The sequence below is a fragment of the Hippocampus comes genome, unplaced genomic scaffold (assembly GCF_001891065.2).
Source record: "Hippocampus comes isolate QL1 unplaced genomic scaffold, H_comes_QL1_v1.1 scaffold78, whole genome shotgun sequence".
Classification (NCBI taxonomy): domain Eukaryota; kingdom Metazoa; phylum Chordata; class Actinopteri; order Syngnathiformes; family Syngnathidae; genus Hippocampus; species Hippocampus comes.
The window spans coordinates 485679-511583 of record NW_017805798.1 but is presented as its reverse complement, the minus strand read 5'-3'; the positions used below and the strand labels follow the sequence as shown (position 1 = coordinate 511583).

The 25905-nt window shown below is 46.0% G+C and overlaps 1 protein-coding gene across 2 annotated transcripts in view; it reads right to left on the bottom strand.

The window, feature by feature from the left end:
• ksr2 (kinase suppressor of ras 2) overlaps positions 1–25905 on the bottom strand; it is a 45314-nt gene that overhangs the window by 8536 nt on the left and 10873 nt on the right. The window contains exons 4-14 of one of the 2 annotated variants that reach the window (XM_019885672.1): positions 24221–24256; positions 22556–23072; positions 14898–15085; positions 9197–9266; positions 6927–7010; positions 6170–6255; positions 5320–5340; positions 5020–5129; positions 3336–3504; positions 2429–2470; positions 602–671 (exon numbers count right to left, since the gene is read on the bottom strand). In XM_019885672.1, the coding sequence (XP_019741231.1) occupies positions 602–671; positions 2429–2470; positions 3336–3504; positions 5020–5129; positions 5320–5340; positions 6170–6255; positions 6927–7010; positions 9197–9266; positions 14898–15085; positions 22556–23072; positions 24221–24256 (1393 nt within the window). The remainder of the gene's footprint in view (positions 1–601; positions 672–2428; positions 2471–3335; positions 3505–5019; positions 5130–5319; positions 5341–6169; positions 6256–6926; positions 7011–9196; positions 9267–14897; positions 15086–22555; positions 23073–24220; positions 24257–25905) is intronic. The other variant, XM_019885673.1, reaches the window with a different exon arrangement.

Below are 25905 nucleotides of genomic sequence, written 5' to 3'. Positions count from 1 at the left end.
GTGCCCCCCCCCCCCCAGAAAAAAAAAAAAAGATCCACTCTTAGCAAGGGTCTTCAAAAAAGCTTTTTGGGCTGCTACTTGATGAAGAGGACCGGACAAGCTCATCGGCGAATTTGCCTCGTGATCTAAGTGACGCTGACAGCGCCGAGCAGGAGAGATCGACAACGTGTGTTCCGACGAGTTTTGGGGCCGCCGCTGCTCTCCGACACTCCAGACGAGGCCTTTCAGTGTGCACGAGCAGCAACAGAAAGACAACAGCAGCATTGTTTGAAAAAAAAAAAAATCCCCTGCCTAAGGTGATGATGATGATTATTATGATCTTTTTTTTTTTTTTTAATAAATCCTTCTTTGTGACTTGTTTCTTGTAATGTAAAGCAGACAATGTACAGTGTAGTACAGAGTATTTGTTTTTGTGGCTAAATGTCAAAATGTTTTGAACCAGTAATTGATGTCGTCCATAAATTGTTTTTCACGGTCTAAAAATTGGCTCCTTTTTCCAGAATTGCACTTTTTACCAAAATGAAGAGAAACTTTGGGAATGTACCTCCTCCTGTGCACATTTCTCAAGTGATTCCAACCAATGTAATATCGGCGGACTCACCCCGGCTCCGACAGGACGGGATGCAGGATGACTTGCGGCGCTCTGCTGGGAGGAGCCTCCGGTGTGACGTCTGGGAAATTCCAGCAAAATGTCAGCAGGGGCATTAGCATCAACGCCAAGGTTCAGATTTTTCCCTAACTTTTGAAGTCACACACCCTTTTCAACATCCCAACGTCATCCCACTGGATCAGCGCGGCGTTGTAAACCGACTTCCGAGGGCGGGCGACGTAAAGTTTGTGCCATTGACTTGATTTCTTTTGTTTTCGCGCGTTTGACTGGACTCGCAAAAGCAGCGGCAGCAAACAATGGCCAACTCACTTGTGGCAAATGCTAATGAGGAAAACGCATTAGTGGGAAGAAATTGAATTGACAAAAGTGAAATGTACAAACAAGCACAGTTAGTGGACTCCTAAGTGGATCATTAGCACCAAAGTGGAGGAATGAGACGGATCCAGCACACCGCGTGCCCGTTATTTATCGCTTGGTCAAAAGAACATCAAGTTGAAAGATTTTCAAATCGTCGACGCCCTCTGGGAAACGTGCGAGGAGTGCGTGGGTTAAAACATACATTTCTGGTAATTGGTCGATGCCCATTTGTTGAGTATAAAAAGGAGCAATTTGGTTAAAAAAAATGGGACGAAATCTCTGGAAGAGGGGGTGCGCCATCTCTGATGAGTTATAAAAGTGGGTGCGGAGCCTGAAACGTTTGGGAAATGCTGTCCAAGATTTTTTAACGAAGAGAGATGGATTTTGAAGATCCATTCATCCATTTTTTAAATCCATTTATCCTCACGCGCGTCACGGGTGCGCTGGAACCGAGGCCAGCTGTCTTCGGGCAGTAGGCGGGAGACACCCCGAACTGGTCGCCAGCCAATCGCAGGGCACACAGAGACGAACGACCATCCGTGCTCACAATTTAGAGGGTTCCATTAACCTGACATGTTTTTGGAATGTGGGAGGCAACCAGAGCACCTGGAGAAAAGCCACACAGACATGGGGGGGAAAACATGCAAACTCCACACGGGAAGACCGGAGCCGGAATCGAACCCCGCACCTCCATATTGTGAGGCGGACACGCTAACCAGTCGCCTGTCGTGCCGCCATGTTGAAGAAGAGTTTCTCGTCAATTTGTGCGGACATTTTTTTGGTTTTGAGAGTGTGTGTGAAAGACAAGGGGCGCCCCAATCTGGTGGAATCAAAATTTTGCGATTTTCTGGACCTTGACTTCAGACATTTTTGTTGATTTAAATAAAAATTGGGGTTGGTTATGGCGAGAGGGGTGCGACAACTCTGCGGAGGTATTGTCGGGGGTGCACAGCGAACATGTTTGAGCAAGGCTGTTTTCATCGGTTTCCCAGAAATTTCTGGAATCATTTCGTATTTAAAATCGATGCGAGGACCTCTGCCGTGAATGCACTATGGACTCAAAAACGCGCGTCTCATCGAGCGAGCGCACAGTGACAAGACGTTGAGGACGGTAATTGGCTCCCACGCGGTTCGCGCGTCGCTGAAATTAAAAAGATGACTTGGAGAAAGCCGAAAAGTGTGAAGACGGCCGCTGATTATTCAACGGCTTGATGAGCGGGCGCCGAGGAGGCGCGATCCAAACAATAGCCGACGCAAGAGCTCTAGTTAAGACACAACAAAGACAATTCCGTCCTCAAAGAGCCAGAAATGCTGCTTTTTGTCACCATCAATGACAATTTATTCTTTGGGGATTCCATATATACATATATATATATATATATACACATTTTTTTTTTTTTTTAATATTCAATGGGAATGGAAAAGACTGCAAATAGCAAAACGAATGCAAAGGCAACTTACCTGGAAATATGAACTGCTGTTTATATTTGAAGTAACTGGACGCTGCGGAGAGACCAACAACTGCTGTTAGCGTTGAACAATTCTTGTTTTTTGCTTTTTTTGTTTTTGGTTGATTTTTTTTTTTTTAACGTCAATAATTATCAATATACTTTGATGTTCAACAGGAACAAACGTAAGTAGCGTTTGGTCCCAGTGGCCCCCTGGCCCCCCCTGGCATCCTGCGGACTCGGGGCCCCCTGGCTCCTTATCTTAAGCCAACAGCCTCAAACTTGGGTCTTGAACTGGATGGTGATTGGCAAATCGGTGCCGCTGTCCGGCTTCTTTCATCGACGGCAGCTGGCTAAAGTCAAGCCTCTCCTTTCTCAAGAGCACTTTGAAACAGTCATTCATGCCTTCATCATACTGGAGTACTGTAATGCAAATTACTTTGGAGACAGCCAATCCTCCATGAAGCGTCTCCAGTGGGTCCAAAATGCCGCTGCTCACCTCTTGATTGGTACTTGTAAGAGGGATCACATCACTGCTACTCTGGCATCCCTTCACTGGCTCCCGAAACATTTTAGAGTTCTTTTGAAGAACCTGTTGTTTGTTTTCAAGTCATGAAAGGCCCTATGCGAGTGCCCGATGCCTCAGGTCTGAGGACCGGATACTATTAGAGGTACCGAGAACTCAGCGGAGGTTCAGAGGGGATCGAGCCTTTTCCGTTGCCGGTCCCTCTCTTTGCAATGAATAAAACGAATTTTTATTCTTTGGCTTTTGACTTGCTTTTTAGTTGGAGTGTTTTTGTGCTTTCTACTGTCTTTGTGAATTATTTCTGCTCCATGTACAGCACTTTGTATACAGCGGCGGTTGTTTTCAAGTGCTCGAGAAATACAGGTGGGTTGAGGTGAGTTTTGGTGGCACCAACCAGTCAGGTTGAAGTGCTTCTGTTGCCGCGCAGACTGCGGCGAGGGGTGCAGCGGCGAGGGAGGCGTGGCGCTGCTAGGCGGCGGCGGCGCGGGAGACGACGGCGTGGACGAGGTGGTGGACGACGGATTGCTGCTGGAGTCCGGCTGATACGGCAGCGCAATGTGATCCTGTGGACGCAACAGCAAAAGTAAAAAAAAAGACCAAAAACCTGATGCGAAGGGTACCAAATGTTTTGGAAAAGTCAAGGCCCCGGTCGAGTCTTGTCGATGTCTTCATCAAAATCCGCCCTCGGGTAACCCCGCGTATGTATTTGTTCATAAAGAGGATCTCCAATGGACGTCTTTTCATCATCATCAAAGACAATTTAGCCTTCATCTAAACTAAAAGACCCTCGATTAGATGAAGAAAAAAGAAAAAGAAAAGAAAAAAAAAGATTCTGGCCTCAGTTAACCTAATTTACATGTACCATAAACATGGATTCTGACTGAGTCTACGATGGTGGGGTCGGGGTTTTCGCAAACATCAAAGACAATTCAATCTTCAACAAACCGAACATCTGTGTCTTCTTCAACATCGACAATATTAAAAAGTGCAGGTTTCGGCCTTCTTACGAGCACGACAGGATTTAGTGTCTTCATTGAAGCGAACGTCCACCTTTTTGTAAACATCAAAGACAACGGAAAGTCTTCAAAGACCCTCAATTATGCGGTTCCCCAAAAATGAACCAGGATTCTGTCCTCGCTGAACCTCGTTGACGTATTGAATCAACAGTGAAGATGATTCGGCCTTTTTGGAAGCATCAAAGACAATTGAGAGGCTTTTGTCTCATGGAAATGTGATGGTCTTCTTGCAACTCCAACCGCTTCAATTTTGCTCTTGCGGCAACTTCCACGCGTTGACCGTGACGCGCCACAATCTTGACATTACCGTTGAGGTGACGACCGGCGACAGCGATCTCCATGGAAACAGAGCTCATCGGAGATGGCGCAACCGCAAAGGAGCAAGAGGAGGAGAAGAAAAAGTACGGACTGAAAAGAAGGAGAAGAAGACAGCCAAGAAGCTGAAGAAGGGGAGAAGGAAGGAGGAGGAGAATAAAAAAGGAGAAGATGAAGGTGAAGAAGATCAAGTAGACAAAGACAAGGAAAACAAAGAAGGAGGAGGAGGAGTAGAAGGGGAAGAACGAGGAGAAGAAAAAAAATAGAAGAGGGAGGAGGAGAGGAAGAAGAACGAGAAGAAAAATAGGAGGAGGAGAAGGAGGAGGAATAGAAGACGGACAAAGGAGGACGAGAAGAAGAAGATGAGGAAGAAGAAGAAGAACAAAGAGGAGGAGGAGGAGAGGACAGACGGTGGGGGAGGAGGAATTGAAGAAAGAGGAGAAGAAGGGAAGAATGGGGAGAAGACAGAGGAGGAGAAGGAAGGCAAAGAAGGCAACAAAGGAGAAGAACAAGGAGAAGGTGAAGAAGACGATAAAGACAAAGAAGATGGAGAAGTCAAAGACAAAAAAACAAAAAAAGCGTTCATCAGATTTATGTGGCACTTTTTTGAACAAGCGCTGACAATGGAGACATTCGTCACGCGCTCTGGTGGCGCTAAACTCCGTACGGCCCCTCCGAAGGAGAAGACAAAGCCGAAGAAAAAGAAGGAAGGCGACGGCGAAGGCCCCCCCGCATGTGCCGACTCACCTTGTTGATTTTGTTGGTTTTGGGCAGAGTCTGACTGACGTGCAGGTCGCTGTACCTGAGCGGGTTGTTGATGTCGCACGGCACCGACTCGGTTCGCACCAGTCGAGCGACTGCCAGCAAGACACACAAACACACGCACACACAAAAAAAAAAACTAAGCTTTTGAGAACCCAACAAAATCCGCCTAACGGCGTTGCGGAAACGAGCGTCAAAACTACTTTCATTGATCCTTCAAACATTTTGTTTTTATCGTACTGGAAACGGAAAATTGGCTTGAGCTTATTCATTTGTGTTCTTTACCTTGAGTTACTCCTTGGTGGTCTTCTCAGCAGAGAGCGAGAGGGGTTAAAAAAAAAAAAAAAAGAGATAAATGATCGTCATTTTCTTCAATGACGGCCGCACCGACATTTCCTTCACGAGCCAGTTTATAAAAAAGCCGACAAATGTGACGATAATCAGGTGGGGATTAACACCTGCAGAAGCGCCGGTAGGTTAGCTTCTATGCTAGGTTAGCTCCCAAGCTAACTTACATTTACAATGTTGCCGCATGGCCGACAAAAAAAGCTCACATCTGCGAATTCCACCACAAAAATCCCCCCAATTTGGATCAAAATAGATAACAAGACACAAATCTCCAAAATCAGAGTCAATCACAACGTATCGTAAAAATGTTTTCAAATGCTCGCAAAAGACCCGCAAAACAAGCATCTCATTTTGGGTATATTAAAATGGAATCACAAAAGTAGCAGATGTGCTTCTTTTTTCTTTCTTTTTTTTTTTTTTTAATTGAACAATGACAGAAAATACTTGACTTAATGATTATAAAATGATGAATAATCAATTTTGAAATGACAAATGAGCAGAAATACAAATATTGTGAATTTTGTTTTTTATCGAGGAAGCTTATTTTTTCATGTTATAGATACAATAAAAAATATTCCAAAAATAGGAGATAGATGCTTTTTTTTTTGGGGGGGGCAGCAACAATAAAGTGTTGCAATACAATAACATTGTAGGAAATGTTGAAACCATTTCTCAAAGGCAAATAGTTGAGCTGGCAGTGAAAATGATGCTAAAAGAAAAGCACGTACTGTATCTGCAAGATTGCTGATTGTATTTCCCTCCCCCCACAAGTGTTTTTTCGTTTTACCTTTGAGGGATTCTCGGCCCCCTCGCTGGATGATGAGTAGATGGCAGGGCGGAGCTTCTTTGGTGCATTTGTTGTGGCACTTCAGCCTAAATGCGTGCGCACATGGTTGCACTCAATTATTGCAAATGTACAATAGAATACAATTGAACGGAATCGATTAAATCCCACAATGGAGACATTCTGCTTTTACAGCAGCAAAGTGGATGCTGCAGCACGACATGAAGAAACTAAGACGACATATGCGGAGACTTAAAGCCCTGCAGATGTATAAAAACCAGGACAACATTTAGACAAAGAAAATCATCGAAAGCCTTGCTGTCTGTTTCGTAGATTTTGTCAAAGCTTTTTAGTAGATAATGCAATGGAATGTTCAGAAGGGGGGCCATTTCTTAAAGAAGGTGTGACACGATCTGGAAACGCAAGAGTCCTCAAGAAAGGTAAAAGGCATGTTCAGTGTTCAGTTATCAAATTGATTTGTCATTTCTATGTAATTGACACTTTTGTATTCAACAGTCTAAAAATGTCTTCTTTTTTTTTCATATATTTTGTGGTGTCTGGATCTGGAACAGATTAATTGGATTGACATGATTTCCTATGGGACACATTGCTTTGGATTTTGTTTAATTTCAGATTTGGAATTGGAATTTGGAAGTTCAAGTGTGTTGATAGAATAAAACAAAATGTTGATTTGACACACGTGTCTCGATGGCAAACAAAACGGGAGAAGGTGAAGTACGGAAAACGTGTAGCTACGTACTTGCAGTTTTTACATTTGAGTCCAAACAGCATTCCCTTCCCACACACGATGCATGTCTGCGACATCCAGTACTTGGTGGAAAATCTGCACAAGAAGAAGAAGACAACGATGGGATGTGGATGACGGCGACAGGAAAAATAGCGCCGGTGACATTTGGGAACGTCGCCTCTCAATCGGAGCGACCTTTCAATGGGGCACGCTGATCAAGTGTTGGCCTTCCTCACAAGAGCTGGGCCAGCTCCCCTTTTTTGTTGGTGTTGTTTTTCAAAACAACAAAATCAGATTTTAATAGGGGCTGAAAATGTCCAGTAGACCTTCCGAGAATGTTTACGGGCTGAAATTTCAAGGATGTGGACCAATAATTGATTGTCAACTTGAAATTTGAGCTTGCCTGTGATCTGTGTATCAAAATAGGCTTCAAAATGGATGCGTTCGAACCATGAACCGCCATAGAGTGGGAAAACACCGTACTCCCGTTATTGTCTTATTAAGGCGAGATATTCTGCCGCCTTTTTTCGTTTTGCTGCGTCACACCCTGATGGTGTTATTTGACAGGCGAGACTGGCGCGTGCGTCAGTCACCGTGCGGTCTTCAAAAAGACAAGGGGACGGTGTCAGAGCAAATTAGTCACCTGCCATAAACCAGACGGCCGCCGCGCGCTTAACGGCTGCCGCCGCTGAGCGCGCTCCAAATTGCTTGTTCTCTACGGCTTTCGTTTGTCTGAGAGGTGGCGCCTTCCACGAGCGCCCACTTTACAGGAAAACAAAAAAAGAAATATTAGAGTAAATAGCTGTGGCGAGCTCTGTATTTGCTATCTGTGCCTTCAGTAAGGACTTAGTTAACCTGCCGCATTTCTGCAGCCAATCAAAACTTTAGAAAAAAAATATCTGGCTAGCTTCAGCATTCAATTGGATTTCCATTTCCATCTGATTCCATTTTGATTTACGCAGGGGTGAAAAGAGTCTTCAAATAAATCAAGTCACTCAAGTTAAAAAAAAAAAAAAAAAAAATCGGGGACATTTTTTCTGCCTCGTTTTGTTTGGTGTGCACAATCCGGAAGACAAAAAAGCCAGCCGCTGCAACAATTCTCGGTATACTTTTATTTTGAAGTTGTTCCTGGCCGCAAGTGATGGCCTGGCGGCAAACTTGACTCGTCTTCCAGACTGGAAGTCGCCGGATCCCATTTCAACTTTAAATTGCGATCACAAGCTGTCGCCGCCAACATCAACGAAAATGTCATCCTGGAATCAGTTTCAATTGTTAATTCAGGAATCTGAAAAACGGTAATTGATCACGCTGACATTGTATCATATGCGCCTGTTGGCAACATTAACGGCATTAGCTAGCAGCTAGCCGCGAAGTGAGTGCCGTGAAGCAAGAGCCATCCGATTTAGCGGGCTTACTCAAATTTGACGTTTTGGCCGGCAAAATTGCCAATGAGGTTCTGACGTCACTTCACAGTCCAAAACCTACGTACAAATGCTTCTGGACATGAAAATGATTGTTCTTTGACCAAGCAAAAATATATATATATTGTATATATATTATTTTACCTAATCCGAAGACTCAATTAGTAGAATTTTAAGTAGGATGTCCGAATCCCAAAACATTGGATAGCTACCACCCTAGATTTACCGTAAAATGCGACCTTTAAACCACTACTTTTTTCAGCACACTTTGAATACTGTGACTAAAACTATGATGCGGGGAATTTTTGTATTTTGTTTTAGGTGCTAATGATGTGGAATTTTGCTCTGCTCTGCAAATAGCGGGGGTCGATTGTACCTCATATTTTTTTTCGATTTAGTCGGTTGCTTTTTCTTATGATGATTCTTGGGGAAAGGTGAAAACGATGACAGCCTCACTGTTAGAGAAATAAGACAAATTGTCTTTCCACAAAAAAATATGTGCCTGAACAACAAATCACAATCTATTAAATGACGGATACAACTTCCCGGATTCAAGTGAACTGACAACACGCAGAGGCTAAAACTCTGAATAGAAAAACAATTTCCAGCATCCACATCCATGCGCCGAAAGCTGAGAACCACAAGCACATTTCATGGAACACATATTAGGGTGTAAAAGTGTTGAGGGCAGCAGAGAAAGCCCCTGCTGTCCCTGACCGCCCACCACTGATCTAAATAAATGGTCGCCGCGGTCGGACTTTGTTGAAATTTGTGCGAAGCCGCACACCCACGTTGTGGAGGTTGCCCGAACGGGCGCCTTACGTAAGAGGCCCTCCCCTCCCCTTGCCCTCCCACACTCACCTGTGTTTGATGGAGTTTCCCAGATCTCTTCGGGGGATCTGCGGGGACCAGCGAGGCACTGACAGAGTGTCTGCCGAGGGGAGACAAAAGGATTTCCTCAGCATGGCACAGATGAAGACCAAACTCAAACAGTTCCCAGGTGTCTTTTCAACATCAAACCGAGCCGACCGAGCACCTGCTTGAAGTCAATGGGCAAAGTGCCCTCGGGCTCGCCTTGCGAACGTGATGGGGGGGGGGAATTAGGTGACATTTGGGGTTTCCGCATCAATTTTGTTCCAATTTTCCCCTTTTATGCAACTATGTAGCATCAGCATCCGGTCTGGTCATTGTTTAGTTGCAAGACTTGCTCCCATAGCCAAAATTTGCATTTTCCTTTTTTCAACCCACTGAAAAATCCAGCCCATTCGAGCGGGAGCATTTTGCAAATTTTTTTACAAATTTTTTTCTCGTGATTCCATTCAGGTCTGTATTTGAAATCCTTGAAAATTGGAATAAAAATAGGTGGATGGAAACCCACCTTACATTTTCCCCTAACGTCATGACAATCATGATAACAATATTGACGAGAAGGGCAAACATTACTCGATTAATCGACAACTAATTGATTATCCAAACAATCAATCATTATTCTTGCTCTTCAATCGTTTGGAGCCATTGTTGAAACTGTCCAAATCTTTGGAATGTCAGCTTCTAAATAGTAAAGAATGGTTCGTTAGTTGCAGCCCGAATATTGATCAAAGTAATGCTGATTGTCATTGTGGCCGCAGTCATGCAGCACGACACCCCGCGTGATCTTCAAGAAGCTCCGTGATTGTTGATTGGCCGACTTAGCTCAGACCATTTTAATTGATCTGCTCGGAACTTTATTGATTTGCTTCTTTTTAATGCTAGCGATAATGAGCCCAAAGCATGGCTGCTCCTTGTCAAAGCGCAGGCTGCGACGGTGACTTGCTGACAGTTAATCTCATCTCATGGCTCCATATTGCCCCCCCCCCAACCCCCAACACCGGCCCCCCCGCCCCCTCTTCCTGTTCCCGCAGCCCCCGGGGGGCTGCCATCTTCTCTCGGCGCTCCGATGCGCGTCTCAATTACACTCAATCAAGCTGATAACTCAATTCAGAGCAGGGGCGGTGGGGGGGCGCATGATTGGACGCCACTCAGCACTGCTTAGTGTCTTTGTGAGTCTGCGGAAGGGAGCGCACGTGTGTGTGTGTGTGTGTGTGTGTGTGTGTGTGTGTGTGTGTGTGTGTGTGTGTGTGTGTGTGTGTGTGTGTGTGATCATGGCTTTGATTACACTAGTACCTTAACTTAAGAGCTTCATTCGTTCCAAGACCAAATTTAATTTACTTGTACATTTCCCTGAACTGAAATGGCATTAAATTAATCCATTCCAGCCCCCTCGCCCCGCAAAAAAAAAAAAAAAAAAGTGTTTTAAATAAAGGAAACGAGCAGCGTATTATATAAGAAACAACCAAAATAAGTAAAGCGTATTCATTTAGGGATGTTCAATAGCTCTTGCTTTTTCAGACCGAAAACCAGGACAAGTATTAACTTTAATATGCATTCTTTTGATGTATAAAGTGTTAAATTTCTAATCATTGTGAACAAAGATGATGATTCATCGATGTGTCGCACCAGAAGTGGCATCCTGCGGCTGAAAATGCGGCCTTCGGAGGACGCAGCCTGTGAATTTGGACAAAGCCGATGTCACCGCAAGCCCACAAGATACAAACAAGTCGGCCATTTTGGTCGTTTCCAGGCCTCCGTTGAAGCCAAACTCCTCCAAGAATACAATTGATCCCAAATTGCAACCGGGAGGGTCAAATGTTGACCAAACACTTGACTTAGCGAGACGATATTTGGCGGGCATGTCTATCATGTGTCAAGCAACTAAAAAGTCTCAAGAATCCACACCTGCAAAAACAAGCAAGTCTGCCATGTTGCTTTCGAGTGGTTAATTTAGGCTCATGTTGTACTCTGGCTTTGAGTAGAAAGTAGACATTTTGGCTCGGTTGCGACTTCTAAAACAATTTTTAAAAATAAATGAAGCCCCCGATGCCAGTTTCAGCAGCATGACAAAGTCAGATATTCTTTCCTGGCTAGCGCTACTACTAGTACCTTAATCTCTCTCGCTCGCCCCGAAAAGCTGAGCTAGGCTAAGTACAGCCTGGGGGCCACGCCCAGTTCGCCTGTAGTCTCTGAGGGGCCCTCTTAGGGACCGTGAAAATAAAACGCATTATATGCTGTGCTTTTATTTTGAAAGTTGTGCTTTTATTTGATGTGCACACGCGTAGACGTTGCAAGCGAGCAAGAGCTACGTTGCCAATTTAGCGAATTGCTAAATTTCGCGATATTTAGTGACTTTTCTGACAACTATCGTTCACTAAAAGAGATGAGCAAAATGACAACAGAGCTCGTAATGTTTGCGACCGTTTTATTTCCTGCGCGGTAGAGGGAAGAGGGCCAAGAGGATTTGGACTGCAAATCGTCGGTTTCATAGACCGTACGTCTTGGCTGTATGACTTAACATCGCTGTCAATAATATACTTCCCACATATCTCTATATTTGGCAGTCTGACTCGGAACGGCTAAAAGAGTTGGCGGTTGGCGCGGAAAATGAATGAACGCTTCATAGTTTTGTTTGAAATTCATTTTTTTGCAATGATAACAATCGAAACCATATCCAAACGCAGAGCACTTTTATGAAAACAAGAAAATGTGCTTTTTCAAAACACATAAAATTATATTGAACAAAGTTGGCTTAGCATGCTAGCTAGGTGCTCAGCAAGCGTTCCACTTCCAATTCATTGTCCGCCCCTGCCTGAAGCGCTCACTTTATAAAAGATGCTTTTATGTGGGTATTTTTTCCTATCATGAATTCTCTTAATTCCTTTGGCACAAATGGATCCCGTTTCCTCTTCGTGTTCATCTTCGATGTGGAGCGACTTCATTTTGTAGGTGCACTCTTTGCCACCCCTCGCCCCGCATTTAAATTTAGCACGTCCTCTGAGCCAATTTCTACACGGCGAGTCTCAATGGGACCCCCCAGTCGGTCGCTAGGAGACGCGTGACGCAAGGCGGCGGGCGGGCGGGCGGCGGCAGGCGGCCGCTTTGGAGTGGGTGACGTCACCCCGCATAGAAAAACAGTGGCAGCAGTTTGCTGGACCATTTATATCGCGGCCCAACACATCCCACACTTGCTCGGAGTATGCGTCCGTGTGTGTGTGTGTGTGTGTGTGTGTGTGTGTGTGTGTGTGTGTGTGTGTGTGTGTGTGTGTGAAGACACACAGTGGTGGGAAGTAACTAAGTTGAAATACTTTTACTGTCCAGGTGCAATTTGCCAGCACTAAAAATACCCTAAATGACCAAAATGCATAAAAAAAAAGAACATATGAAAAAAATTTCTTCTTTTGTTTCGTGGAGCTTGAAACAGTCTTGAGAACTGTGTGTAAAAGTTTGGCTTTTGACCTTTTTGACTGACGCAAAAAAAGTAAGTCTTATCCACCACAAGTTTGCAAGGTTTTGCCGCCTCCGATTTGTTTATTTATTTCTCCGAGCAGCATGTTAGCGCCTCTCGGTGGCCGCCGGGCCACGCGACAGGGCGGCGGGGCCTGGCCCCGGGGGCGCTCTTCATCAATTTTGCACCACACCCGCGCTGGCGGTCAGAAGCACAGCAAACACAATTGCTGGCACGAAATTGGTTGTGGAGGCTGCGAAAAGCAGAGAAAGGCGGTGCGGTGGTCCCAGACCCGTTTATCAGGCTGCAGGTGTGAGCTTGGCTCCAAGACATCAAAAAGGCCCCGATGAGTACAATAAGCGCACGTTCAATGAAGACAAATTAGCTTTGGTGGGGAGAAACGTCGGATCAAATTGTCTTTGATGTTTGTGAAAGCACATGTGGGAGCTGCATTGGAGAAAGTTTTTCAGGTTTCTGAAAGCCTAAAATTGTCTCTGATGTTCACGAAAATGTTGGATTGCTTGGTCGAGTCGAAAACTGTCGGCGCTCTACAAAACATGCAAGACTGCGACGAGCCGCTATGTCAAGAACCGATTAATCGAACAATTGTTTTCTTGGATTAATCAAAGAATCAGATTCAAATTTGATGCCTCCATTGGAGATTTTAAATTGACACTGCAAAAAATGCGGCAACATGAGTCAAGAGAATTCATGAAGATGTACGGTCGCTAACATCCGTCAGAAAATGGGCGAAAAAAAAAGTTTACAAAGGTCTTGTCTTGAAAATAGAAAAAATAACCGCGGTAGCCCTTTGCATTCATCAGACGTAGCTCCCCATTTTCAAAAGTTTGTCGATGACTTGCGTTCGAGACTCCAAGACTACATTCTTTGTGCAAGCACTTCAGGAAGAAAAGATTGCTTTCGATTTTTCAGGACTTTGACGGGCTGAAATGGATTTGGTGACTTGGTTCCTCTAAACTGCGTTGCTGTAACTTTCCGGAGAAACCCAATCAAATAGGCGGAAGGTGGCCTTCGCCAAATTGGGACTCCCATCGGCGAGAAATCGTTTGCGCTGACAGCGAGCCAGATGACAAAGCGTCACGGCCGGACGTCCCGGCATGACAATGAGCCTGCGCCCAATACGCCGCGCTATTATTCCGCCTCATGCCCCGAATGCCTATTTTTTTTCCTTTTTTTTTTTATCTGGCGGCACTAAATCGGAGGAGATACATCAGCCCTTCCCCTTCCCTTTGACACGGGCTCCATTATTCCCCCGTTTATTCCTCAGCTCCCCGCCGTTTCCGCGTCCCCAGCGCCGTCTAATGCTTTCCGCGCCGTTCCTGTATAACACATTAGCCGCGCACAAGCGACGCGGCGGCAGCGCCTCGGCTCCTGTCGCCCGCCCGCCTCGGCGCCTCATTGTTCACCGGTGGCAATTTGCTGCGGCGGCACGCTTAACGTCGATCCCTTGAAAAAAAAAAAAAAGCACAGATGGGTTATGGAGATGAGCGCGATTATGGGCCGGGGAGAGGCAAACGGCAACCAAAAAGGCCCCCCCCCCACCCTAAAAAAGAAGAAAAAAAAAATCAAGAATTTTCTCCCGAGATGAGATTGTTTTTGATGTTAGGTTCATTGACTAAATTGTCTGAGGCCTCCAAAAACATGGAGGTCAGCTTTGTTGAAGATACGAAATTGTTTCGGCTGCACTGGATTCTTCCGAGATGAAATGATCTTTGACGTTTCCGAAAATCATGCGCCGTTAGCTTCGGTGAAGACACTCGCTGTCTTTGACATGACAGTAGAGTAACTGTTGTCGCATTTTTAGAGTGCGGGCCAGTTTAGATATCAAGTCTGTGATTTTATAAAAATAATAACACATCAGATTGCGATGGTGCTTGCTCATGGACACTCTGGTGGGGAAGCGATGATTGTAAAGTATGATAAATATCTGGTGTTCCCATCTTTGCGTCTAGTCTCGCGTTCGCTAAAACAGCGCACCCGCTATTTTGGTTTTGATTTTAATACAAGGCGATTAAGAGTCATGGCACTGTTGGTGTAAATAAAGTTTTTTTTTCCTAGAAATGGCAACTCAGTGTGCTTTCAGCCCAATGTTCAACAGAGAGTGCCATCTAGAGGAGTCAAAATATACCACAACTGGTTCATGAAGCAAATATGAAGCTTCATTACTACCGTGTGTTCCAGATGTGCATGGAAGTAATGAATGAAAAGGAGAAGCGGTCTCACTTGCGGAGGGCGTTTCGGTGTGCACGGGTGGCGTGGAGGGCACGAAGGAGGGGAAGAAGAAGGATCTGAGGGAGCGCTCGGTGCAGTGCAGAGGCGAGCGCTGGCCGGGTAGGAAGGTGGGCAAGTTCTCGCAGCTGCCCACGCTGCTGTGGATCTTAAGGTTCAAGGGCTTGCTCTTCTTCTTGGCTCTGAGGGAGAAACACAGAAAAGACGTTGGCGACTCCGCAGAACGGAGTCGTCTCACCTGCTTCACTCGCACACGCAAGGTCCGCAGCGCTCAAACAAGAGACTTAAACATCGGTTTGAAAACATTACAACTCGTTAACGTCGACTGTGACTCGGGTGTGACTCCCTAACATCCACTCTGACTCATTTTGACTCACCGACGTCCAATGTGACTGAATAATTTCTACCCACTCATTTGTAACTCGCTGACATCCACTGTGAAACAATCATCCCCACTGTGACTTGTTTGTAACTCAATATTGTGTCCTGTCACCCGCGAACGTCCACTCTGACTCACTCATGTCCAATGTGGCTTGCAAAAACTTACAGTGGATCAAAAAATGTTCAGTGTGACTTGCTAACATCCACCGTGAATCGTGTGTGACTTCATATTCTCCACTGTGACTTGTTTGTGACTTGCTAACATCGACTTTTGACTCGTTTTGTGGCTTTACATCATCCATTGTGAGTCTTTTATGACACGCCAACACTCACTGTGACTCATTTGTGATCCACGATCAATCACTGCGAATCGCTAATGTTCACTATGACTAATTTCTGACTCAATTTTGTCCATATTGACTCGCTAACTTTCACTCTGACTCAGGAATGTCCACTCGGACTCTTTGAGACTGGCTAACTTCCACTGGGACTCATTAAAATCCACTGGGACTCAATAATGTCCACTCTGATTTATTTGTGACTTGTAACATCCATTGTGGCTCGATAGCATTCCCTGTGACTCAATAATGTCCACTAGGATACACAAAGATCGACGGTTCACTCGCTAACATCCAATCTGACTTGCTAACGTCTATTGTGACTCGTTTGGTGACTCGCTAACATCCACTCAACAGCCATCCCACTGAGGAAAAGTGCCATGAAAAGTTCATCCGAGTCAAGCAATCACCACAGGAGCTATAAAAACATGCGTTTGTTTCAAAAAATGCGCAAGGAGGTATGAGTACAGCGAAAGTCACTTTAATTATCATTAAGATACATTCCTCCGCGAAAAGTGGCAGATGACAGAGTCACGCAATTAAAGCGAGGAAGCGGCGGCCCGCGGGTTAGCGGTTAGCGCTGCTCCGTTAGCTGTCTTTGTCAGCTGTTCCGATTGGGCCACTTAGGCGTGCCTTTCAATGCCGATGAAAGCTCTTTGGTTCTCCGCCTCCTTCGGATGCGGCGCAGACGTGAAAAGGAGGCGAGAGGAGTCCCCATTTTGGGACTTTTTTCCGAGTGGCTCCTGACGACGTTGGAGAGTTCATTCAGCCTCGGGGAGATGCACGGTTGCAGATTGCAGGCTGCACGCGCCACACCAACACCACCTGGCAATAGGCAAGAGTCGGGCTGGGGGCCACTAGTCTCTCAGTGAGTGAGTGTGTTTGTGTGCGTCTGCGACAATTTTATTTAAGTACGGTAGCGCCTTGATTTACGAGGTCAACTGATAATTGTTGGGATACTTACGTTTGAGATGTTCAATATCATTTTTTTTTTCGGTACGAGCATTCACTTATTCAACCCTCAAAAACACCAAAAGTCTTTCTCATAAATAAAATGTCACTAAACACAATGACAAAAAAAAAACAAAACAAAAAAAAACCAACGTTCTTTCTTTCTGATTCAAATCCAAATCCAGCGCCAACTAATGGCGAGGAGGATTTACACCATGTCAGATTTTTTTGTCTGAAATATCTGTGGCGGCTATCGATGTCCTCCTTGATGACCCGATACCTTCCAATCGATACCCGCTGTCAGCGGTCGCCCATCCTTGTTTAAGAAAGAACATTTTTAGTATTTAATTAAAGAAGGACATGTTTTGTTGGTAACTAACAATTTACAGTTTTCTGTATTTTTGAAGTTATTCAGTGGTCTGAGACTGTGCTCTCCTACTGGATGCTGGTGCGCACTTAAGGTCGCCTGTGATCAGTCCAAGTCAAATAAAGGCACGCAATTCCATATGGAAACTTCTTGCACGTGTTTGTGGTCCGCACATTGCACGGGTCGTTGTCGCCGTGGCCATTTTCTTGCAATATATTGTGCAGCCCTAATTATTATGACGATTATTATTATTAGAAGTCATTCATCATTTTAATGAGGATTTCATCCAATTTTCTGAAGGATAAATTGTCTGACTTCAATCAAAGTGTTTTAATTGACTCGCCACCGCCGCCGTGGTGCCACATCTCATCAAGTCCTGATATAACTGATGGAACCGTGTGCCGTCACCACGGCGACGGCAGCGATTGCCTCGGGCCCACAGCCATTGCTCGGGTCCCCCCTGCCCCAAAAAATAAACAAATAAATGGGCAAATGTTTGTGCTGAAAATGTTCCGTTCATGATATTTTGTTGACTTGAAGGTATGCAAAATTGAACTCGGTTTTATTTTGATGATAGGACATTCTCATGAAAATGTAAGTCGCTTCCCCCTTTTTTGTGATGACTTTTATCACGCCGTCCTGTATTCCACACACACTGAAAACTTGCGCAGACGTGGTCACGTTTTCCAATTAAGTGCCTTCCGGGAAAAAAAATTAAGCACTGTGTGACTGCTTAGTCATTTCCTGCTGATTGGTGGCCAGGCCAGTTATGCGTCCCCACCCCAGGCCGCCACCCCCAAGTCCCCATCCGGCCCCGCCCGTCTCATCGGGCTCGTAAAATACGTCCGGCCGCCTCCCCTTAACACCGGTATAAATTCACAATCATGGCTCGGGCTATGGGCGCTCGTTAAGGCCGCTGACCCAACAGATGACGAATGGATGGACGGCGGTTGTTCGGCTTTGTTGGTGATCATGAAGACATGTTTGGTGTTTTAGGAAAGCTTGCCGCACGCCACTGACGGAACCTGCATTTCATTTTGAGTTGATTCGTTTTGGGTTAGGGTGTGTGAGCGGGGGTGGGAGGGGTCAACCGTGTATCTTGAAGAACGTGCACGGATAACAAATGTTGGGGAAAGCGTCGGGATTCAAAATCCGCCACCAACTGACCCCGATGAAAACAGGGAGGTGCGGGTGCTCCAGGAAAACAACCATCACCAATGCAACATTTCCAAAGCCGATGTGTAATGCAAAGCATGCTCTCACTTTAAGGAAGGTTCTAAAACAGCCGCACAAGCTTGTGCGAGAACTTTTTTTTTTTTTTTCCTTTTTGCATTTGTTTTGACATGTTGCCTTTTTGTCGAACAAGCAATGTGGGGCGCACCAACATCGTGTCAGGATGTCATGTGGGCGCGTTTGCGTTTGGTTGCTGTCGGGACGCATCTCCAACTGAATTTGGAGGACTTTTCTTGATTTGTTTTGACTTTTTTTTTTTAAAGGGTACGCAGAGGAGGTGAGAGGGTGCGCCAGCCAATCCCGTCAGGACCTCGAAGGGGGCGTGCGGCTTGAACAGTTTGGTAAAGACGCTCCAGGAAGGATTATTGAATAATTGCAAGTAACCATAGCAACACCTGCTGTCGACTCGGACACGGAGGCACGACATGGAAACGGGTTTGCACAGTGCATCAGTTGCCATAGCGACCGTGGCACTCTATTAACACGAAAAAAGTCCAAGAAAAAGTGCGCTGATGTCTCTTGAGATGTTTCACAACTGCACGTCTGGTAAGAATAAATAATTCGATTAAATGTTATTGCTCTGTATTCGTTTTAAGAAAGGGGAAATTTAAAATACGTGGTCAAATACAATCATTTTAAAACATTTTAATCATAAATAAATGAAGTCAATGAGATGCATTTGAATTGAAATATTTTACCCTTTCATGCACCCTGTAAGTGTAACATGATAACATGATAAGCTCTCCACTGTAGTGACCGCTGTCCCTGAGAGGGTTAAATAAATGAAAATACATTTGAAGTTTTTAACATACATGATTCAAATAATCACTCGATCAAAAGCATTGCGTGACAAAATAATTTACACATTGAGCAATGAATTGATAACATGTACTACTTGCATTTGCACATTAAAAAAAAAAAAATTCTCATTCAAAAAACACAACTAAAAAAAAAAAAATCGTTAAAAATTATCCAGTTACAATTTAACCCTTTCGTGCACCCAGTAACCTGATAACCTGATTAGCTGTCCATTCAAGTAACCGCTCGGTGGGTTAAATGAACTGGACCGACTGAATGAATAAATGAAAGAACTCAGTCAGCTCATTTCTCTAAAATGATCAACGTAAACTCTCGATCAAATCTGGACTGACCTTTTCACGTCCTTCTCTTCATCATTTGCCTGCCAATGAGAATTCACGTTAGCGGGAAAGCTTCCCGCGTCAAAAAAGTTGGATCGGAGCGAGGCGTTTGGCCTTTAAACGCTCGCCTGCCTCGCTGCTGCTCACTCACCAAGGCCTTTGTCATTCATTCATTCTCCAGCCCGAAGAGCCTCTCACTTGCCCTGCGAAAAGGCCAGTGGGAGGCGGAAGAGGAGACCAAAAAGGTCCCAAAATAACGACAGCGCATTTGTCCGCAAAATGAACGTCTGACGGCCCGCCTCCGCCGCAAACATGACAAACGGGCCAACGGCACCAGCAATAAGCTCAGATTGGACACCAAACAATGAATCTTTTCAATTTTCAAGTGCAAAGTCTATTCACAAGTTGTTCCTGTTATCGGAATGAGCATCGCACCCCCCCAAAAAAAGCCAAAGAAAAAGTCAAGACTTTGTCCTTTGAACACCAAGTTGCCTTAATGCTAACTGCAATCTTTGAAAATTCAGGGAAACTGATTTCATTGAGCAACATGAAATTTGGCAGACATGACGATCATGAGTTGACCCACAAAAAGGTCTCAAGAAGCCATGCCTGAGAAGACACAGGAAGTCCACCATTTTTTGTTGGAATCAAATATTTTACTCAAAATTAGCGTGGTAGCTAGCACCAGGCTGAATAATTTTTTTCGACATGGACAGACCGATTCACTTAGCAACTGAATTGGGGAGGCATGTCTATCATGTGTAGACCCACAAAAAACAAAAAGAAAGTCTCGAGAAGCCCTGCCTGAAAACACACAGGAAGACCGCCATTTTGGGTGCAAGCAACATTTTACTAAAAATTGGCTTGATAGAAGGCCAGGAGATTTTGGGGGGGAAATTCAGCTCCGTAAGGCCCTTTTGTTCAGCTGGCAGCATGAAATTTAGCAGACATGTCTATCATGAGTAAAGTCTGGAGAAGTCATGCCCCAAAACACACAGCAAATCAGCCATTTTGGTTTAGAATAGATTGATAGTTTTGTTTTGTTTTTCAAAATTCAGCCCCTGGGGCTTGTTTCAACCTGAAATTTGGTAGTCGACCCACAAAAAAAAAAAAAAAATCTCAAGAAGCCATGCCTGAAACCCCCACAGGAAGTGACGCAGTTTGATTTTGGACACCTTCCCATGCATCTGATGACAACTGGCGCTGACAGCTAACACACTCGCGCTTGTAAAATCTCCCCCTCATCTCCTCGGGAAGGGGAAAAAAAAACAGGCAGCACCTGCAAGTTTTTAATAAGCTCTCCGCGCTCCTTTTACCGCCCCGGCCCCCTCGGGGGGGGGGGGGGGCCCTCGTTCGGAGCGACTTAATTGGCCGGCACGCCGGCCCGGGACACAATAACCAGGGATTAGCCTCCGACCCTGGCAGACATTCTTCGAGCTGCCGTGAAAACGAGAGATGACACCTTCTCTCATTAGGGCCTGACTGCCTGCTCATGAATATGCACGAACGCTGGCTTCGTGCGCTCCTGCCTGACTGACAACAGGAGCTTTGACGACTTGCTTTCAACACACCGGGCCATACGAGCACAGAGCCACTCAAGTGGACGATAAAGCCAAAGCAAAAGTCCGCTCAAAGGGCTCTTCTATAATGCGCTTCGACGGACAGGGAATGAGTGACGCTTGTCAAGTCACTTTAAAACCGTACGGGTGAGCTACGATAGTTAACAGGCTGCAAAAGTGCGTCGCATGCCTCCGTGTCAGGCTCTTGCTCATCACGGCGCGCGTGCGTACGTGCGTGCGCGGGAACGGGTCGATCGCGGGTGGTTGGTTGATCGAAAAGTCGATCTTCGGTCCAAAAAGTTTGGGCAGCCCTGCTCTAAATGATCTCCTCAGCTCACTCCAACATAGTTCCTGGTCAAAAAAACATGACAGCGGATGGCAGCAAAGCGCTACTTTTTTTTTTTTCCTTCACATAGTCGATTCTCCGAAAAGACCAGCGAATGTGATCATCGTCGATGCGACTGTGTGGAGGTTTGCTGTACAAATTCACACAGCGCTACAAAATGGCAAACTCACCATATAGAGCACAAGTGGCTAGGGAGTGATTCCCCCCCCTCCCCTCGCCGCCCCCCCACGGCTACAATGTCTCAAGCAGGTTTGTTGTCGACGGCCTCCTGCTAGAACAGCCAAATGACGCCTCAAACCGACCCAGCAAACTTTCTGTGTCTTTTCTAGCATGGCTCCATCAGATGTATTTTGCCACTGGTGATCCGCATGTTTACCAAACAGCATGTCGCTGAGGTAATGGCACTCCCCCGTCGGCACCGCATCCACCGCTCGCCAGTCGCCTCGAGCGACTTCATCTGCTTCATCTCCAGAGCCGGATGAGAACACAGCTGCCGGGCTCCCCGAGGCTTCGGAGCATCAGCTCACTTGGGCGGCTAATCAATACCGCCGCGCCGTCGGCCTTCCCTGTGATCAAGTGCGCGACGTGCGGCCGCACGCACGTGCCCAATTTGAACCCCGACGGCCGCTGAGCCGCAAATGGCATTAGCGCACCTCGGCGGAACCAGCGCGCCCGGCTCTGCTTCCTGATTAGCCGGCAGTGGCGGCCCCCTGTTCTTACACTCAAATCTGATCAGGGCTCGCAGCGGACGCAAAACGAGCCTCCCCGTCGGGAACCGGGCCCGAGGCCGCCTGATCCGCGCCGGCTGGCTCGTTCTTTGTTTATGGACGGCGGGAATTAATCTGATTGGACTCCGCGGGAAGATTAGCTCCCAGTTAAGCCTCCCGAAAGTTAAGATGAGGCTATAAACTTAGGACTCGGAACATATCCGCTAAAAGCGCGCGTACGGTGCTGGTGTAGCGCACACCAATTGATGATAATACACCAGTGCGATCGTGTATGCACATCAAATGCTGTGTACCTCTAAATATGGACACCAAAAAACGTGTACGGCAGCAAAGTGATGAAAAAAAAAAAGATGGAGGCTGTCCACTTTAGTAGTACAAACAGTGAAATAGGTCAGGTCAAAAAAGACTGCCCTTATTTGAAGTGGAACAAAAATATTTGTTGAATGAGGACGAAGTCGTCAAGGTGCAAACATGCACCGTAGGTCGATTGAACACTCTAAATTGCCCGTAGGTGAGATAGTGGGCATGAGTGGCTGTCAATCAAAATGATTGGGTTGAACGCAGAAATGAGAGCAAAACTGTCACACGAGCGTTTGAAGCCTGGACTTACTTGGGCGTGTGCGTGTCGTCCAGTCGGTTGCCCAGCTGGAACTCGTGCGATTTGCTGCGGTGCAGCGCGGTGAAGCCCGGCAGGAGGTGGATGAGCTTGCGGCTGGGGGGCGGCGGCGTGCCCGGCGCCTTGACTTTGTTCCTGCGCCTGACGGGCGGCGTGCCGGGCGGCGTCATGGTGTTGAACACCAGCGGAGTCCGGGGGGGCGCGTGGCCGAAGTGTCTCTGGCGTGGCGAGGGCGGCAGCGAGCGGTGGCCGCCGTCCGAAGCGGGTGGCGGCGGGGGCAGCGATCCCGCCAAAGGGCCGTCCACCGTCAGGCGCTCGGCGTACAAGGGGGGCACCGGCGGGGCCTGGGGGCTGCGGCACGCGTGCTGGTTGTATTTGGACTGGACTTTGGGACTTTGGGACAGCTGCAAGCGGATCCACTGGCTGGGCTCCGGCTGGCACACGGGCGTGTTCTCCTTTCCCGACTCGGAGGTGGGCCACTGGATGGACCAATCCTGCTTGGCCTGGCTTCCTGTGGGGAACGCGAGGACAGTTCACGTCTTGCCTGCATTTATTCATCAATTACCCGACGGTCTACCGATGGTGATGCAGAACCACACAAATGATTGACAGACAGTTGACGCCACAAAATGAGAAGAAAATGGTCAAATATTGGAGGTCAGCCGTATATCCTGTACATCAGGAAAATGGTGGATGCTAGTATTTGTGTACCGTAAAATCCCGTGCATAATATGCCTTTGACCCCCTGCATGCATTTTCTAATCTGCTTATCCTCATAAGGATCTCAGCTGTCTTCGGGCAATGGGCGGGGTACACCCTGAACTGGTTCTCAGCCAATCGCAGGGCACACACAGACAAACACTGACACCGAAGGACAATTTGAAGGGTTCAATTAGCCTGTCATGCATGTTTTTTTGGAATGTGGGAGGAAACCAGAGTACCCGGAGAAAATCCACGCACGCATGGGGAGAACATACAAAGTCTACACAAGAAGGCTGTTGCTGGAATCGAACCCACGACCTCTGCACTGTGAGGCCGATGTGCTGACCAGTCTACCCATCCCCCCAAAAAAAAATCCCAAATAGGGGGAGAGTATTATCCACGGGTGTTAATATGACACAAAAACCTTGTCAAGATGCCAAGGCCCCAGTCCAAAGGCACACAGTAGTAAAATTGTGTATACTAGTCACACGGCGTTCGGAGGTCAAAGGGGTCAGCAGTAAAACGGCGCATCGGAGTAGAACACATTCCAGAAAATGGTATGAAATGGTGACCGGCAGTAAAACGAAGTAAACCGGTCAAATGCTGAATAGAAATTAGTCAGATGGTGCACAAATGGTGTATGAGAGTCCATTTTTGTACACCAGTAAAAATGGTTGATGCCAGCCATGTGATATCAAGCAGCAAAATGCTGGAAAGCGCTCAACAGGTGCATGGCAGTCAAATGTTGACTTGAACGAAATGTGCGTGTCTCGATTCGCTTTTTTTTTTTTTTCTGGAGTGGGAGAGGGGATTCCATGCACGCTGCGTCGGGTTTCATAAGCGCAGGCGCACATGCTGAGCGTGAGAGCGGGCCGACGCCCAGCTTGTCGGCAGCCAATGGATGAGCTTCAAATGGAGTCGGCACGACAACAAGCAGGAGCGGCAAATATACTTTACCTCCATTACTGTGCAACTTATCCTCCTCAAGTTGTTCTTTAGCAGGAAATGAAACAACAACAGGGAAAAGTCAAGGCCGGCCCGGCTGGGGGGGCAGTTTCATAAATCCAGACGTGGAGTCGCTCACGCCTCCTCAGTCTAAGTGCAGTCATTTTAGTCATTCTTCGCGGAGGATAAAGAAAACATGTCTGTGAGTACTTTGCACATGATGGGTCGACATCACGTGCTCCAAAGTATCCGTTGATTAAAACACGGCGCCACCTTTTGGATTTTCTTGATGGTAAGTCTTTATTTCACCTTGACTTTGTTTTTTTATTTTTAATTCACTTACTTTTTAATTCATTTTCATCGCGAGTTTATAACACTTTTTTGAGGGGGAGGGCTTTGTTTAGTTTTTATTAGTTTTAGCATTAGTTAGAAAAAAAAATTATCAAATATATGGAGTACAAGTGCAAGATTAAAAAAAAAATTCACTCTGCATTTTGTAATCAAGTCAATTTCAACTTCCCAACAACTGTTTGATCTTCTGTGTTCTGTGCAGCAAGATCGAAATCAATGCATTTCAAATGATCAATTATTCATGGGTGTTCGCGACTCGCGATCAGTCTCGATTCACTGCAAGTGGCATCGGGGTCCACCGTATAGCAATCGCGTTTCAAGTCCAATTTCAAAATCCACCAAAATGTCAGCTGATATCCCGAAAAAATCGAGTCACTCTGTATTTCAAGGCATCACGTTAGTTTGGAAGCCCGCGGATAGGAAGGGAAAAGTCTTGGCGCGTCCCCCATTGTCCCCACGGATGCTCATTTCCGTCAACGGGTGGAAGGGGGCGGTTTCATCTCCCAGTGCGTGCTGACTTTTTTGATGATTCTTTTTTTTTTTTTTTTTGCGACGTCTCGGAGGAGCAACAGGCATCAAAAGCAAACTTCAAACACAAAAATAAACACCGGCAGCATCAACTGAACTCAAATAAAGATGAAAAAAAGAAAAACGCACAAAAGGCCCCACTGGAGTTTGTGAACTCGAGGTGACAAAGGAACCAACGGCTTTTCCGCAAGAGGAAACACGACGCTTTTTGGTTTATTTTCGGATTGGAATTCACCCGCAGCGAAAACCGTATTTTCATGTTGGCTGCCGCTGAGGTCAAAAGTCACGTGAGGTGCGCGAGTCCTTTCCAACAGGATGCTAATGTGTCTTAGCAGCTTGTGCTAGCTTTAGCGCGTCAGTATCTGTCCAAACCAAATTTGACGACCTCCTGTGGAAGTTGTGGTACGGCTTCTCCAGACTTTTTGGTGGGTCTCCTCATGATAGGCGTGTCCACCAAATGTCATGTTTAAAAGTGAAACTGGCTTCAGAAACTGGATGTTTTTTTTTTGTATATCAAAACAAGAAGAAGAAAAATGGAGGGGGTGCTAACTGACCAATTTTGTATAAAATTGCCCAAAAAAGTGACACCTTGGCTCCAAATGGGTCCTTTCCAAATGGATGTTAATTTGTCTTTGAATTCCGTGTTGGCGTGCGTGCCAGTATATGTCCGCTTCAAACCAAATCTGACGGTTTCTTGTGTCTTCTCAGGCAGGGCATTTTGAATTTTTTTTTTCTTTTTTTTTGTGGGTCTGCTTACGACAGACATGCCGCCAACCAAATCTCTTGTTGCTAAGTGAAACTGTCGTTAGGGGCTGAAA